The sequence below is a fragment of the Nansenia antarctica genome (assembly GCF_963989245.1).
Source record: "Nansenia antarctica genome assembly, chromosome: 14".
NCBI lineage: Eukaryota > Metazoa > Chordata > Actinopteri > Argentiniformes > Microstomatidae > Nansenia > Nansenia antarctica.
The window spans coordinates 12006811-12023751 of NC_137684.1; the positions used below are offsets into that span (position 1 = coordinate 12006811).

At 49.9% G+C, this 16941-nt stretch overlaps 1 protein-coding gene across 1 annotated transcript in view; it reads right to left on the minus strand.

Moving 5' to 3' along the window:
• Positions 1 to 16436, minus strand: part of prkd2 (protein kinase D2) — a gene marked incomplete at both ends in the record, with an annotated part of 49116 nt that extends 32680 nt beyond the window's left edge. Inside the window, one exon of the mRNA XM_080544957.1 lies at positions 16086 to 16436. Coding sequence (XP_080401083.1) covers positions 16086 to 16436 — 351 coding nt within the window. The remainder of the gene's footprint in view (positions 1 to 16085) is intronic.
• Between the last annotated feature and the right edge of the window lie 505 nt (positions 16437 to 16941).

Consider the following 16941-nt stretch of genomic DNA (forward strand, 5'->3'; position numbering starts at 1 on the left):
CTGCAAATGGCTGAAGGGCGGGGGTTAGGGGTGTTATCAGGACATGTGATTGTGATGTCTTATCAACGATGATACAGGTAATCAATGACATGTTACTATAAGCCGTACAACCAAATTATATCCTGTAGAATGATGTTCTAATCCTATTTGATAACGTAAAAACGTTTCGTAGGTAAAAATATATATAAACTCCAGCTCATAAAAGGTTCAGAAACGTTATTTCGGTCGATTATTCCTCCCCTTTAATAATACGAATTGGTATTGTATTTTATCTATCGTTGGAAAGCCTGGTTAGTCACCTTTACAACGAGGTACAACTTGTAAGGATCATGCATTTGTGGAATGAGCAACACAGCTAAACGTGTGGGTAGCGGCCCCCCCAAAAAAGCCAAAATCCCCTCTCTCTCACAGGCAAAACAGAACATGTCTTCATTGAAGGCAATCTCAAATGCAGTGAGATAACGGAATGATATTCTGGAGCCAGGGGCGATCCCATATCTCCAGAATCTGGGACCTAACTCCATCCTCCAGGAGGACAACGCTCGCCCCCACAGATCATCACCAGGATCATCACAGAGCACCTCCAGAATCTGGGAGTTGAGAGGATGGAATGGCCTGTGGTGAGTGCAGACCTCAACCCAATTGAACACTTGTGGGATATAATGTACATATAATGTAACGCACTGAAAAAAGGGGCCTGTTGTTGTTGTTGTTTTTACAACACGTCACGTAATAAACGTCACAGTCAGCGTTCCAGCCCATGTTCCAGTCGCGTCACAGCTAACAGCGTCACAACAAGCGTGGGGCATTCTTCCGTAGTTTCCCTGACTCACGTTGTGGACGGCTGCGTCACGGAATGAGGCCACGCGGTGCAGGGGAAAGGCCCAGATCGACATTCCCGATGTGGCTGTTTTCTACATTCCTGAACATACTGTAGAAACCTGAGGGACAGGACTGGGGTTGGGGGAATGTACACACGGAGGCAGTGTGTGTAGAGTAAACTAGCGTGAAGTGACAGAGACATGGGCCTTGGGTCATAGTAGAGGATTTGGTGTAAAAAAAAAAGACAGCTGCCCAGGTGTGGTAACAGTTTGGATTCAAATCAGACTATTAGGTAGGGCCCTATGTGAAGTGAAGGGAAGTGAAGTGAAACTTTATTTATATAGCGCCTTTCGTACACGAATGCAACTCAAAGCACTATGTCTTTGATGTGTGTGTGTGTGTGTGTGTGTGTATCTACATTGTGCACCAAGAGCTGACTTTATGTGTGTTAGCGAAGGTAGTGAATGTTAGCATGTAGTGGCTAGTCTCATGTAGGTAAAAAATAAAATAAAAAAAGAGCACATGACAGAATACAACCTGATTACTTTGGTTCATTGAACCAGATGTACAGTAGCTTGTGAACACGGTGTAAAATACCAGAGGAGAACTGTGACCGGTGTAGCAGGTATTTTGGCGGGAAAGTTTAAAAATTCTGAGACAGTAGATAACTAGAGTCTCTCCTCCTATGCAGAAACAGAGGCAGGCAGCAGAACCTCTCGCCTCAGGGTCGGAATAGCAGTTTGTTTACCTTAGAAATATATTTTATAGAATGGACATAGCCCCCCCCCACACCCCCACACACACACCATTGCAGAATGTTATGCCACACACATACAGCGCACGTGAGGCGCACGTCTCAAACGTGTCTCACCCTGGCTGCCCCGATGCGTCATCTAGAGATTCAGACTCGCCCATTTTTTCCCTGTGCCACACGTGTGACAACTATCTGTTGGCAGTCATATTGACGTCATACCAGCAACACACACTACAGTTTCAATGTCTACATCAGTAAATATGTCTATTTTTTAAATCAACACTTCCACTATCTGTTTCAAATTAAAAGCTGTATTAGAATATGGTAGTCATAGCAGAAACCCCTTCTCTTGAATAGCTTTAGCATTGATGAAGCTAAGCTAGGTGGCTATACTGTACATTATATTCAATATGCTCAACATCCCCCACACAACTGAAAGTTTCCCATTCTGTTCATATGTAAACTAATGCCTTCCAAGCCAAAGTCTATCCAGTAAATGTTAATAGAGGATCGAACACCAATTATTTTGATGCAATCTGTTATTAAATGTAAATATGGGTGTTATTAACACATACAGCCATACAGGCTGTGGTGCAGGAGGTAGAGTCGCCGTCTAATGATCGCAAGGTTGGCAGATCAGCGGTTCGTGCCCCGGCTGGCCACATGTCGAAGTGTCCTTGGGCAAGACACTGAACCCCAAAATTGCTCCCAGTGAGCGGGGCCAGCGCCATTCATTGGTGTGTGAATGTGTGTGTGAATGGGTGAATGAGAGGCCGTTGTAAAGCGCTTTGGAGCAGCAAAAGTTGCTATATAATTGTAGTCCATTTACCATGTACAAAGACAGGGCTAGCATTAGCCGCTCCGCAGTACAGCCGTAGCAGAAAGGCTTCCAGCAGGGAAGACTCAACAGTGAGAGCAGCAGAGGTTCCTCCACGCCCACGCGCTGCTGAGGTTGACGCTTGCGGTCTGTTGTCGGAGTCACTCATTCACACACACACTCATTCACACACATTCACACTCACACACTCACATTCACACACTCACACATTCACACACTCACACACACTCACATTCACACACTCACACACTCACACACTCACAACCTGGACAATCTAAATACACCTATGACAAACAAAAGCACCTGGTCGTCGTTAAGTGGTGGATACATAGTGCATTACTGCATGTTATTGAAAAGGGGAACGAGTGTGCGTGCGTGTGTGTGTGTGTGTGTGAGTCTCGGGCCAGGGGCTCAGGGACAAAGCCAGTCGTTCTGGTCGGGGGAGTGAGGAGAGCGGGGGGGGGGGGGGGGAGTGAGGAGAGCGGTGGGGGGGAGAGAGGTAACGTGAGAGCTGTGGTGGGGGAGAGAGACGGAGGCTGGGTCTGGGATAAAGAAGCTGTGCTCGGCTGCTCTGAACAGACCTTTTGTCAGGCCTCCATCTCCCCTTCTCCCTCTCTCTCTCCCTCTTCCTCCCCCACCCCCCCCACCCTTCCCGCCTCTGCATGGCTGGTCCTGGGCAGGTAAGCCGATAGGAACTTAGTCGGTGATCTCCCTCCAATCCCCTCGGTCTCTACACCCAGCCAACACTGAGCAGGCCTTTCATTCGCCACAAGGAAAGGGGAGAGAGAGAGAGAGAGAGAGAGGGAGAGAGAGAGAGAGAGAGAGAGAGGGAGAGAGAGAGACAGAGGGTAAGAGAGAGAGAGAGAGAGAGGGTAAGAGAGAGAGAGAGAGAGACGGAGGGTAAGAGAGAGAGAGAGAGAGAGAGAGAGGGTAAGAGAGAGAGAGAGAGAGAGACTGAGGGTAAGAGAGAGAGAGAGAAGTGGAGGAGAGGAGGATAACTGAGGAGAATAGGTGAAGGTATATGTAGCAGCAGTATTTGTGGACATACTGTCTATCGTCTCCCACATACCGGTAGTCCTGACTCCACTTCTCAGCTGGGACCTAGGAACTAAGAACGAGGCTCTCCAGAGGGAAACACTCGGCTGCACATTCCCTCCTGTGTTTGCTAGTAGGATGTCACACACACACACGCACATGACACACACAAACACACACGCATACAAACACGTACACACTTCTCCTCCTCCCAGTCCACGCTGGGAGCCACAATAGACACATCACACATTACTGGGCTGTGAGTCATCCCCCGCTCCCTCTTTTGTTCCTGCGCCCTCCTCCTCCTCCTCCTCCTCCTCTCCTCTCCTCTCCTTCTCTCTTCTCTCGGCCTCTCCTCCTCTTTTCAGTCTCAAATCAGATAGGGGGTTTCACTGGTCTCATTAAGAGAGAAATAGAGGGGGATAAGAGAGAGAAACAGCGAGAGAGAGATGCAGGCCTGTGGTGCAAACTGGTGCGGATACATGGTATCTCTCTCTCTGTCTCTCTCTCTCTGTCTCTCTCTCCGCATTTCTCTCCCTCTATTTCTGTCCCTCAGGCTTTGACTTCAAGTTCAACTCTAGACCACACCACACACAGAATGACCACACCACCACAGCACAGCACAGCACAGCATGCTGCCCCCCAATTCACATTGAGTCCCTGAGCAGAAAACTTGAACCTCTGACCTCCCCCTTCTTTCTTTCTTTCTTTCTTATTCACTCTCTCTTTCAGTCTCACCCCTCCCCACAAACACACAGACAGACAGACAGACAGACAGACATAGACACACACACACTTTCCCTCCTGTTCTCTTTGCTCTGTCCCCACTGCCATGCCCCACTGAGTCATTTCTGCCTGATGTCATTTGTTTACCTACTGAGAGGTAACACTGTACTAGTGCCTCTCTCTAGCCACCCCCCCCCCCCCGCCCACACACACACACACACACACACACACACACAAACACACAGCTAACCCCTCTGACACCTCCACATTCCCTCACCCCCCCCAGTCCTCGCTGGGCCAATCTGGCGGACACTCTCCCCCCGCCACCCCCAGTTCCAGGGGCCTAGAGGCCTCAGGGTGACCCACCCCAGCAGACCTCACTCCCCCCCCCCCCCCCCCCCCCCCAGTTCCAGGGCCCCAGGGTGACCCCCCCCTTACCCCAGCAGACCTCACACTGGCCCCATTGTCCCCCAACAGTCTGGGACTAACACACTCCCTCTTCAAAACCCTGCAGAAACCATCATTCACCTTGTGGTGCTACTAGCTGCTAGCATAACACAGCAGCAACACTGTATAACAGGGGAGGCTGGGGGAGGCAGACATGGGGAGGACAGGGCTCATTGTTAGACACGGCATGGAAAACACACGTTTGATGCCATGTCCTCTGACTCGTACCTTCACCAGCCAGCACTGCACTTATGTGTAACATGCACTCAAGTTGAGGGGGGATGAGGGGGGATGGCATCCCCCCCTGAGATAAAAACAGTCAAAATCATACCCCTTCTAAAACTGCCATCCCCCCTTTCCATCCCTTATGTCATTTTATCAGTGAACGCTATTACTGTTATTTCAACATTTAGTTTTGCGCATATTGAGTAAAATACTGTGGGCGAGGGGGGTGGGCACGCACACATGCAATTACATTTTTACCAAGTCCCTGACACTGAAGTCACTTACGCTGTGGGGATGTTAAAATTGTCCCCATATGATAAAATCCACCATCCCCCCTGATTTTCTTTTACAACGTGAGTACTGTATAACACTGTATGCTGTGTAACATGCAGATGTAGCAGCTGATCCCTGGTCAGTCACACCAGAGGCTCTTGAGTGTCGCCCTCCGGCTCCGTCGAAGGTTTGAAAGGTTCGGGGCGCTGGGTGGCGTAGCACACAAAGGCGTCAGCCACGTCATCGCAGGGTCCCCGGTTTGATTCCGGCCGTGGACAACTCCTGCATGTCATCCCTTCTCCCTCTCACCCATCCTTCCTGTCAATCTCTACTGTCTCTATCCCAATAAAGCAGAAATGCCCTAGAAACATGCATATATAATATATAACATTTATTTATAAAAAGATTCTCTCCTACAAAATAAACAGTTATAGAATCCTTCAGCTATCCATGTGACCTCTCAGTCAGTAAATGTGTTTTGATGACAGGCACTGCAGTGGCAGCTTCCGTTATAACATGTCTGTCTCTCTAACCTCTATTTCCCATAGAGTGGCATATTAACCGTGTGTGTGTGTGTGTGTGTGTGTGTGTGTACACGCGTGCAAGCGTGCATGCATGCCTGTGTGTGTGCATGCCTGCGTTCCTGTGTGTGTGTACGTGCGTGTGTGTGTGTGGCAGTGGCAGTAGCAATCTAGCAGACACACTATCAAAGCCCCCCCGACCCTCTGTGTGTCCACACTTCTGACCCTGGTAACCGTCGCTGCCTGTGACCTCATCAAAAAGGACCACAGACACAGAGCTGACCAGCTCCTTTGGTCAACACAAGACCCCCACAGGGCTGTGACATCTACGAGGACAGGAACACCTCTCAGGGTCTGCTGCATATCAAAGTAGGGGGGGGGGGGGCGAGAGTCACTTTAAAACCCTCGGTGAGAGTGTTGTTGCCATGTAAAGAGAAAAAACGCAACGGTTAGCTTGGAGAGAAACAGAGCAGTGTGTATGTGTGTATGCGTGCGTGTGTGTGGGCTCGACCTTGATCCCTGCAACTTGCCCTAAAAGAGCCTTGTGTGTTCGTTCTTCTGCTCTGGAAACGAAAAGGAATTCCGTGGAGTCTGTGAGTCTGTGAGTCTGTGAGTCCGACCAGCTGGTTCACTAACAGCGTCGCAGAGAGACCTGCGGACCAAATGCCGCCGCTTAAAATTGGATTACAGTTAAAAAAGAAATGTCCCCTACCAAACGCTTATCATTGGATTAGTATCATAAGGTCGCGCCGCGAATGGGGAGGAGGAATGCAAAGGGTCTGGGTTGGAAGTGGAAGAACGAAACTTGTTTGGAAAATAAGAAAAACACTGTAAAAGTATTTTTTCGGAACCCGGGCGTTTATGAATGAATGAATGAATGGACTTTATTGTCATTGCTACAGTACAGGTACCAAACAACGAAATTTAGGAGGGGTGGCTCCCCTGGTGTTAGGAAAGGGGAAAAAAAAACACTTTTAGAAAAAGAATAAAATCACAAGAAGGTAAGGAGCTGGTTTACATAAATAAAGGCTATGTACACAATCCACTGTACTATACTGCACAGATAGTCAACTAGGGTTGTCATATTGCACAAAAGTATTTTTTCACGTTATTTAAAGTGTCACAGTTTGCAGGCTTGAAATGTACATGTTTGTGCCTCAGCACTAGCTGCCATACAATCCGTCTAGACTGTCCTGGGCCCAGAACTTAGGCCTTTGCTGTGTTCAGGGCCTTGACGGCCCTGTGGTAGAAGCAGTTCTTCAGTCTGTTTGTCTTAGCGGCCGGGGTCCTGTACCTCCTTTTCGAGGGCAGCCTGATAAAGTGTACGTGCCCAGGGTGGGTCGGGTCCCTGGAGATCTTGGAGGCCTTCCTGAGACAGCGTGTGTTGTACAGCTCTTCCAGAGAGGGGAGGGGGGTGCCGGTGATCTTCTGTGCTGTTCTCACGACTCTCTGTAGCGCATTTCTCTCCGCTGTTGTGCAGCTGTAGAACCAGTTGCAGATGCCGTAGGTGAGGATGCTCTCCACTGCGCCGCGGTAGAAGGCCACCAGTATCTCCTGCTTGTTGTGTTCTTTCCTGAGGCATCTCAGGGTGTATAGCCGCTGTTGTGCCCTCTTGATGGTGCCTTTTGTGTTGTCCTTCCAGGCCAGGTCATCCCGCATGTGATGTCCCAGGAATCGGAGGGTTGAGACTCTCTCCACGCTCTCTCCGTCGATCAGCAGGGGCTGGATCTCGGACTTTTTCCTCCTGAAGTCTACGATGAATTCCTGGGTCTTTGACTTGTTCAGCAGCAGGTTGTTAACCTTGCACAGCTTGCTCAGTTGCTCTACCTCATCCCTGTACGCCGCCTCGTCCCCCCCCGAGATACATCCCACCATGGTGGTGTCGTCTGCAAACTTTACGATGTAGTTGCTGGGGTGGACGGGGGTGAAGTCGTGGGTGTAGAGGTTGTAGAGGATGGGGCTTAGCACGCAGCCCTGGGGGGACCCAGTGCTGAGGCTGAGGGCTGTGGAGGTGTGGGGGCCCACCCGCACCCTCTGGGGGCGGTCGGTCAGGAAGTCCTTGATCCACGCACATATAGAGTGTGATAGACCCAGGTCTAGTAGTTTGGTCAAAACCCCGGCCAGCTGGTCGGCGCAGTCTCTCAGCACCCGTCCCAGGACGCCATCCGGCCCCGAGGCTTTCCTGGGGTCCACCGCCTTCAGTACGCGTCTCACTTCATGCTCTGTGAGGGTGAGGCTGCTGAGAGCTGGAGAGAGTGGTGTTTGTGTTGCGGTTACCTCCGTTCGCCCCTCGTCGAACCGGGCGTAGAAGGTGTTCAGCTTTCCCGCCAGCAGGGGGTCGTCCTCTGCGGCTGTGAGCCTGTTGGCTCTGAAGTTTGTCATCTGCTGAACCCCCTGCCACATCCGCCTGGAGTCGTTGCTCAGGAGGCATTCCTCAATCTTCTCTCTGTGCTCTGCCTTGGCCGCTTTGATGCCGCGCTTTAGGTTGGCCCTGGTGGAGCTGTACAGCGGTGTGCTCTTCCCTGCGAAGAAGGCGTTGTCCCTCTCGTTGATCAGTTTTTGGACCTTCCCAGTCATCCATGGCTTCGTGTTGGGGTAGACCCGGACCCGTTTGTCCACGGTGACTGAGTATTTGCTTTACCGCACACGGGACCGCACGCCCGCTCCACGTGTATTGGAGACCCACGGGTATTCTGTGCGATGCACACACCACCGTTGGCCAATGGCTGCTCAAGCCTGGGTTTGGACAGAGCTGAATGTATACCGTACCGAGAACAACTATCAAACAACGTCGGTAGCGGAGGTTTTCATTGACGCGTGGTAGCTTGTGCTACACCGACAGCAATGTGCTAAATCGATGGCGATGTGGTAGATGCCCCATTCAAGGCTCGAGCCGCGGAAGACCAGGCCTAACGACCTCACTGGCCTACAATAAACCAGTCAAGACCAGATGAATCTTTGATTAAGATTAATTCATTTCATATCATTTCCACACAAAGCTGCCACTGTCTGTCCCGACAATCGCTCAGAATCAAATGCTTCAATTTAATTATCGGGTAAGAATATTTGTTTCACTCTAAATGCACGCCTCAAGTATCACAAAAGTCTCTCTCTCTGTCCCTCTCTCTTAGGGCTTTCACACCGCCAAGGAAGCGTGCTGGTTCGCGTTTCCGAACCTAGTCTGTTCGCGTGCGAGCGCCAACTTCGTAAGCCGCTTCTGATCCAGTAATGGAGCAGCTGGCTAGTAAGAGAACGTGTGTTTGTGTCTTTAGTTTTTTTCATCGAAAATACTGTTTATTTCAGATACTGTAGTGGAAGATATTATCCTAATTTCCAGTGAAGTAGCCGCCATCTTATTGTGACATTTTTGTTTATCTTGCCCCTTCGTCACCCAACGTTGATGACACCGGATGGTTCCGGTTACACTGGTATGGACGCGGGCTGGTTCGCCAGACAGCACCAAGGTTCGGAGGTTCTAGAACGGGAACGGGTTCCTTGGTGGTATAAAAGCCGTCCTCTCCATCTCTCCCTTTCTCTCTCCCTCTCTCCCTCTCTCTCCCTCTCTCCCTCTCTCTCTCCCTCTCTCCCTCTCTCCCTCTCTCCCTCTCTCCCTCTCTCCCTCTCTCTCTCTCTCTCTCTCTCTCCCTCTCTCTCTCTCTCCCTCTCTCCCTACCTGGTTGACAATATGGACATGGTCGTGGTGGTGTTTTGAATAGTCAAATGGAGGAGGACACGGCCTAGCGAACACAGGCCCACCGGCCAGGAAACACAGGGCCGCTTCATGCAAAGCTGCTCCGCTAGGATGCAAATGAACAACAGAGAGGAAGAGAGGAAGACAGAGGAAGAGAGAGGGAGAGAGAGGGAGAGAGAGGGAGAGAGAGGAAGAGAGAGGGAGAGAGAGGGAGAGAGAGGGAGAGAGAGGAAGAGAGAGGGAGAGAGGGGAAGAGAGAGGGAGAGAGAGGGAGAGAGAGGGAGAGGGAGGGAGAGAGGAAGAGAGAGGGAGAGAGAGGGAGAGAGAGGGAGAGAGAGGAAGAGAGAGGAAGGACGCAGGGGGGGGTTGGGTTACGGAACTACTGCTCCCATTGATATTCGACACCGTTTCAAACGGTTCAGGATATACGGTCAAGACACAGTTACCATAGGGGTCGGGCTACGTGGTCATCGTGCGGTTCAGAATACACGGTCAGTCACCGTAGGGTTACGGTGATGTGGTCACTGAGACCACTCATCTATTCAACCTTCGACTTTGGAAATAGTGTGTCTTACGTCACTGGGCGGCCATGTTGAGGCTTGTGTTCACCGCAGTGTTAATGTGCTCTCTCTCTCTCTCTCTCTCTCTCTCTCTCTCTCTCTCTCTCTCTCTCTCTCACTGTTTCACCAATGAATCACTAATGACTCCATTAATTCATCCGTGAACAAAGGACTTGGCACTAATAAGTCGGGTCGGTAAACCAATATTCTGACCCGGAGGCTCATGACAATACGCATTCACAACATAAGAGAGGTTTTTTTCCAACTAGATCCAATCTATGAAATCAGATCACTTCAGTAAGTGCAAGACTTAGAGTCCTGGTTTACAAAGGCAGTGAATGAGACACTCTGGTCTTCTACAGAACAGCCTGCACCTTTATCAGCAACATCAGGTCTTAATGTTACACTATAGTGTGTGTGTGTGTGTGTGTGTGTGTGTGTATGTCTGTGTGTGTGTGTGTGTGTGTGTGTGTGTGTGTGTGTGTCTGTGTGTGTGTGTGTGTGTGTGTGTATGTCTGTGTGTGTGTGTGTGTGTCTGTGTGTGTGTGTGTGTATGTGTGTGTGTGTGTATGTCTGTGTGTGTGTGTGTGTGTGTGTGTGTGTGTGTGTGTGAGAGAGAGAGAGAGAGCTGCTGTAAACAGGAGGTGGTGTGTGTGTGTCTGTGTGTGTGTGTGTGTGTGTGTGTGTTGGTGTGTGTGTAAACAGGAGGTGGTGTGTGTGATCACGTTCCCAGCCCCGGCTCCTCCAGGGAGGGAGGGAGATAAAGGCTTGGCTCATTTCAGAACGGAGGTCCAAACAATGGTCCTGGCCAGGGACTCTCAGCTGCAGCTGTGTGTGTGTGTGTGTGTGTGTGTGTGTGTGTGTGTGTTTATTTGTGTGTGTTTGTGTGAGTGTGTGCACCTACACACATATGCACCTAGTGTGTGCACCTACACACATATGCACCTACACACACACACACACACACACATAAGAGCCTCATCACCCCTCCCATCCCAGTAACAGGACAGGGGGGTCTGTTACCACAGCTCATACTGAAGGCAACAACCACAACCAGATCAACTGTTGCTCCTGATCCTCAACCCAAACCTAGCCTGATTGGGTGGGGAAGCCCATGTTAGCAATCTGGCCAATGGGGAAGTAGGGTTACCCTCCACACCTATGTCATCATCACCTTCATCACCCCACAGGGCGTGGCAGGCAGGCAGAGCGTTTGGTTAAAAAGGCGCCATTGTCCAGAGAGACAATGAGGAGAGAAGAAAATCTCCAAGCAGTCAGACTCAGCATTGAATTCCTCCAGCCTCTCCACCCACCCCTGGAGCAGAGGGGGGGGGGCTGAGGAAGGGCCTGTTAGAAGAAGGAGAGGGTGGGGTCGGTAGGGTGTAGGTGGAGTGTTGGCGGGGGGGAGGGGGAGGTTAGGCCCATATGGCTCCCGGACACAGAGACAGGAAGAGGAAACAGACCTAGTTTCCTCCCTCTTTGGGACAATGGGAGGGAGGCCAATGGGGGGCGGGGGAGGCTGGGGGAGGCAGGAATCAGAGGATTGGGGGGGGGGGGGGCGTGTGGAACAGAATGCAAGGAGGAGCGAGGGAGGGGTGGGGGGAGGTGGAGGGGGGGGGCAGAGGAGGGAGAGGTGAGAGGGGGCGAGGACGAGAGAGGATGCAGAGAAAAGAAGGAGAAAGGGGGAGGAGGTAAGGAACGAGGGGGAGAGGAGAGGGGAGGATAAAAGGCGGAGTGAAACAGCAGAACAGGGACTGCTCTGTCATAGGTGACCAGACCTGGCTGGCTGGACCCACTCACTGGTTCTTATTCCATTAGGAACAGGGGGATTGGGTTGGGGTAGGAGAGAGAGAGAGAGAGAGAGAGAGAGAGAGAGAGAGAGAGAGAGAGAGAGAGAGAGAGTGTGTATGTGTGTATGTCTGTGCAGGTCTGTGTTTGTGTATGTGTATGTGTATGTGTGTGTGCGTGTGCGTGCGTGTCTGTGTGTGCGCTGCTACATACTGCAGCTCTGAGATGAATGGAAAAATGTGTCAATGGAACACTAGTGAATAAACACACAGAGCTGGAGCTGCCTGGGTGACTCACCCTCTCTGAGGCCGACGGGAGAGAGGGAGAGAGAGAAGGAGAGAATGAGAGAGAGAAGGAGAGAGAGAGAGAGAGAACGAGAGAGAGAAAGAGAGAAGGAGAGAGAAAGAGAGAGAGAGAGAGAAGGAGAGAGAGAAGGAGAGAGAGAAGGAGAGAGAGAGAAGGAGAGAGAGAGAGAGAACGACAGAGAGAGAAGGAGAGCCTGGAGGGAATGATGGGGGAGAGAACGACCATGCCAAACACCCCTAACACACACACAAGACACACACACACACACACATACACACTCACACACACACACATACGCACTCACACACACACGCACTCACACACACGCACACACACACGCACACACACACGCACACACACACTCACACACACACACACACACACACACACACACACACACACACATTGGTCCAATCCTAAAATCCCCTAAGTACAAAGCTCCTACCAGCCAGGCCAGGCTATGCTAGGGGGTTAGCCAGAGACAGTGGACAATGGAGGGCTTGTCCTGGCTGGACGGGGGCTACTGGCTGGTTTTATGGGCCCATAGTTGGTAAAGAGGGGGCCAAGTCCAGGGCCCTGCCTGCCTGGTCTGCACACCTCCTCTGGGGTCACTGGTTCTGAACACTGACCCGGTTTTTTTCGTTCGGTGAAATTGTCATGGCACGCCGTCAGCTATCAGGATATCAAATGTTTCAGCTTCGACTACAGCCTCGAGGCTCTGCAGCCACTGTCAATCATCCCTGGTGTGGCCCGGTGTTTTCATTCCAGTGTTCAGCTCACCGCACAGGAGAACAGGCTTGCTATGTCAGCTAGCTAAGCAAACTAAGCTAGCCACGACGGTAAGAAAACATTGTAGCATGCAACGATACGGTTGAGCAATAGCAGAACGAACGTCAGCTGTCACTGTCACAAGAGACCAAAGATGTGGACCAATCCTGAGAATGGTCAAACCCCTGTCAAAGTGTAGTTGTGGCACCTATTAAAGGTTTCTCATCAACAGAACCTAGCCTAGCCATAACCTAGCCTAGCCATAACCCAACAGCCTCAACGCCACCACACTCTCTTGCTCTAAAAGAAGGGGGGAGAAAACAGACCGATGTATAACATCAACAACTACAGGTCCAGTATGGAACGTTCAAGCTTTATAGAAGCTTCCTAATGATGTTAATGACTATGTGTTTAATCAGTAGCGACCAGGGAACGAGATCCCTTGAAAGAAACATTTACAAACCTGTTTTGGTAAAAAAAAAAAAAACTCTAAAATACCTGACACAGTCAGGGTACAGTCATGTGAAAAATATAGGACACCCCATGAAAACCTTGTGCATTTGAAATGCAAGACACCCCTCAAACATCACACAGCTGAAATAATTCTGCATGGAGGAGTGGGAAACACATTCTCCCAGTGGATGTCAGAGACTGGTAATTAATTGAGGTTAATTAATTAATTGAGACTAATTGAGGTTATTTCAGCCAAAGAGAGCAATACCAGTTAGTTATTAGGGAATAACTTTTTACTCAGTAGTAATTAATTAATTAATTTTAATTAATTTTGCCATTTAGCAGACGCTTTTATCCAAAGCGACTTACAATTACGAATTACAGGGACATTCCCCCTGGAGTAACTGAGGGCTAAGTGCCTTACCCAAGGGCACACTAGTAGTGGTGTTTGGGTTAAATAAATGATAACAAAGTTAAGTTTGAATTGTTTTTGGTTCAATTACATCACCTTTATCTATAGATATTGTTTGAAAGAAGATCAAATATTGATGTGTCCATTTTTCTTTAAAAGTAACTAAATATTTCATGAGGTGCCGAGGAGTGGGCCTAGCAATGTCCTCTTGCTGTCTCTTTCTCTCTCTCGTTGCCTCTTCTGCAGCAACACAACGTCTAACATCTGTAACTGCAAGTCCAGTTTGGAGGGTTGTATTATTATTATTATTATTATTATTATTATTATTCGGGAGGATGTTGTTGTTTGGGACTTCAAACAGAATCCCGCAGCAGTCGCCAAAGGTGGCACATTTCCAACAAACTTCCTGTTCCTTTAACAAGGAGGGATTATACAAGTTGTCACAAGGATATGCTTTTGGTTGGGAGCTGGGTTGGTGCCTCAAAAAAACAGCTCAGGGAAAGGAGTGGTGAGGAGGGCAATCTGGAGATAGCTTACAGCTCTTCCTGGAAAAAGTTGCCAGTGGACCATTTTTCAAGCTACTCTGGCCACCCTCCAGCATCCACCTGGCTTTGGAAATCTGGTAATTTAATCATATTTCAGGCTAATTGGCTGATAAAAAATAAATACATAAACACTGTAGCCACTCACTGTAGCCACTAATTTGAGCATAATCTTCTTGATCTGCTTCAAAAGGGCTACTGTGCTTCCCTGTAGAGTCGACCACAACAGACACACTATTGCATTGAGCTGTATGCTTTCATATTTCACAAGTGGTAGGTGTTCCACTCAGTGGAGAGCATGAGGACATCTGGCTATAGAGAGCTTTAACCAACAACACTCAAAGCAGGTCCAAGGAAGTAAACAAAAGAGATGTCGGGTTTTCATCAGAAGTTTGGTTCCACAAACACGTTTTCATGGAACACATTCTACATGTATAGTACAGGGGCCCTCGGGAATAGTTGGAACAGTGAAGCGTGGTACTTGCTGTCATTTCTAAATGACGACACCGATTATGTACACAAACACAATCAAATAAAAGCTGATCATAAATACTTTAACTTCATAGTCATTGTTTGACCACAAAATGCTCCACTGTCCCAATGATCACAGGGCACAGTACAAGCAAGGCCTAGCTAGCTGTGAAGCGCATTCGCAGGTCCTATTTAGACATTCTTATTTCCAGTTGGCTTTGAATATTCTCCATTTTACCAGGTAATTATGAAATACTGTAAAATTAAGCACAAGCAGTTGTGGTTGTTGATGCCAACCGTATGCGATACCTGCGATGTCAGTTGGACAACCAGCATTTTTCTCACAATGAAACAAACACTTGTTGGTCGAAGTCGTGGGTTTAACGACAATGTGAAACATAACTGAACACCAGTGGGGCAGTCGTTGTGTTTGTAGTGTTGTTTGTAGATGACAGATTCGGTTTTGTGACATTCATTCAGTCTGTGACAGTGGTTACACGTGTGTGTGTGTGTGTGTGTGTGTGTGTGTGTGTGTGAATGTCTGTATGTGTGTGTGCGTGCGTGCGTGCGTGCATGTATGTGTGTCGATGTGTATGTGTGTGTGTGTGTGTGTGTGCGTGCGTGCATGTATGTATGTGTGTCGATGTGTATGTGTGTGTGTGTGTGTGTGTGTGTGTGTGTGTGTGTGAATGTGCATGTAAAAACAGCCACAACCACCATCCATCAGCTCAGTGACAGCTCAGACAGAGATAGAGGGAAGAGGAGTGACAGGAGTGTATCCCAGAGCGGTGCTTTCCTATGGGCAGGATCTGAGACCGTGATTTAAGCTCTTATCCTCGGTCAAATAGTTACATAACAGCTACAGAAACAAACATATTCCTCCAGCGCACGCACGCACACACACACACACACACACACACACACACACACACACACACATATACACATCGACACACATACATGCACGCACGCACACACACACACACACACACACACACATACACATCGACACACATACATGCACGCACGCACGCACACACACATACAGACATTCACACAGACACATACACACACACAGACACTCACACAGACACATACACACACACTGACACTCACACATACACTCACAGACACAGAAACACACACGCACGAGCACACACACACAGACACACACACACATGCACACACACACATGCACACACACACACACACACACACACGCACACACACATACATACATACACACACGCACACACACACACACGCACACACACACACACACAAGCAGACCCCCCCCCCACACTCACACTCACACTCACACTCACACTCACACTCACACTCACACTCACACTCACACTCACACTCACACTCACACACACTCACACTCACACTCACACTCACACCCACACACACACCCACACACACACACCCTCCATGACAGCCCAGGTCTCACCTTGGTGTCCACGATGGAGCAGGCGATCTGTTTGACATACGCCAGGTCGGCTGTCAGCGGCAGCAGCACCGACTCCCGGGTCAGCCCGATCTGGATGATGAAGGAGACCCCCGCCGGCGTGGGGGGGCACGAGGTCGACATGATGCTGCCCCCCCCAACTCCAGGGATCGGCCCGGACCCCAGGTCCAGAGGAGGGAAGCCGTGAGTGGTCGTAGTGGGGGTGGGGGGCATGGCCACAGGGGGGCCCTGCTGCTGCACGACCACGGAGCCCGGGGGGGACGGACCCCCCGGGGGGAAGAAGACCTGCTGGGACAGGGGCCCCGACGACATGCAGGGGCTGGCGTTGGCCATGGCCTGGTCTGGGAACAGGGAGTCCTTCCTTCTCTCCTAGTCTTCTCTAGTCCTGTGTCCTGTGTCCTGTGTCCTGTGTCCTGTGTCCTCCCCCCTTTCCCAGAGGAGTAAGGGAGAGAGATCCCTATCCAGGAAGTGGCGCTCCTTGCTTCCTTTCTTTTCTTTTCTCTCTCTTCTCTCTTTCTTTTCTTTCACTCTCTTTCTCTTTACTCTCTTTTTTAGGGGATCTGTTCTCACACTTCTTCTTCCACCAGACTAGGCTAGTGTGAGCCACGAGTGTGAGAAACTCATAAAAGAGAGAGAGAGAGAGAGAGAGAGAGAGAGGGAGAGGGAAAAAAAACTGTCCCCCCCTCCTTTCCTACCTTTCGTCCTACTCCTCCTCCTCCTCCTCCTCCTCCTCCTCCTCCTCCTCCACCCCCTCCTTACTCTTCCTCCTCCCTCGGCTTCTGAAAAAAAAGTTGCTCTGCAGAGGAGAAAGTCCAAACTTTTCACAGGGAGCTCTCAG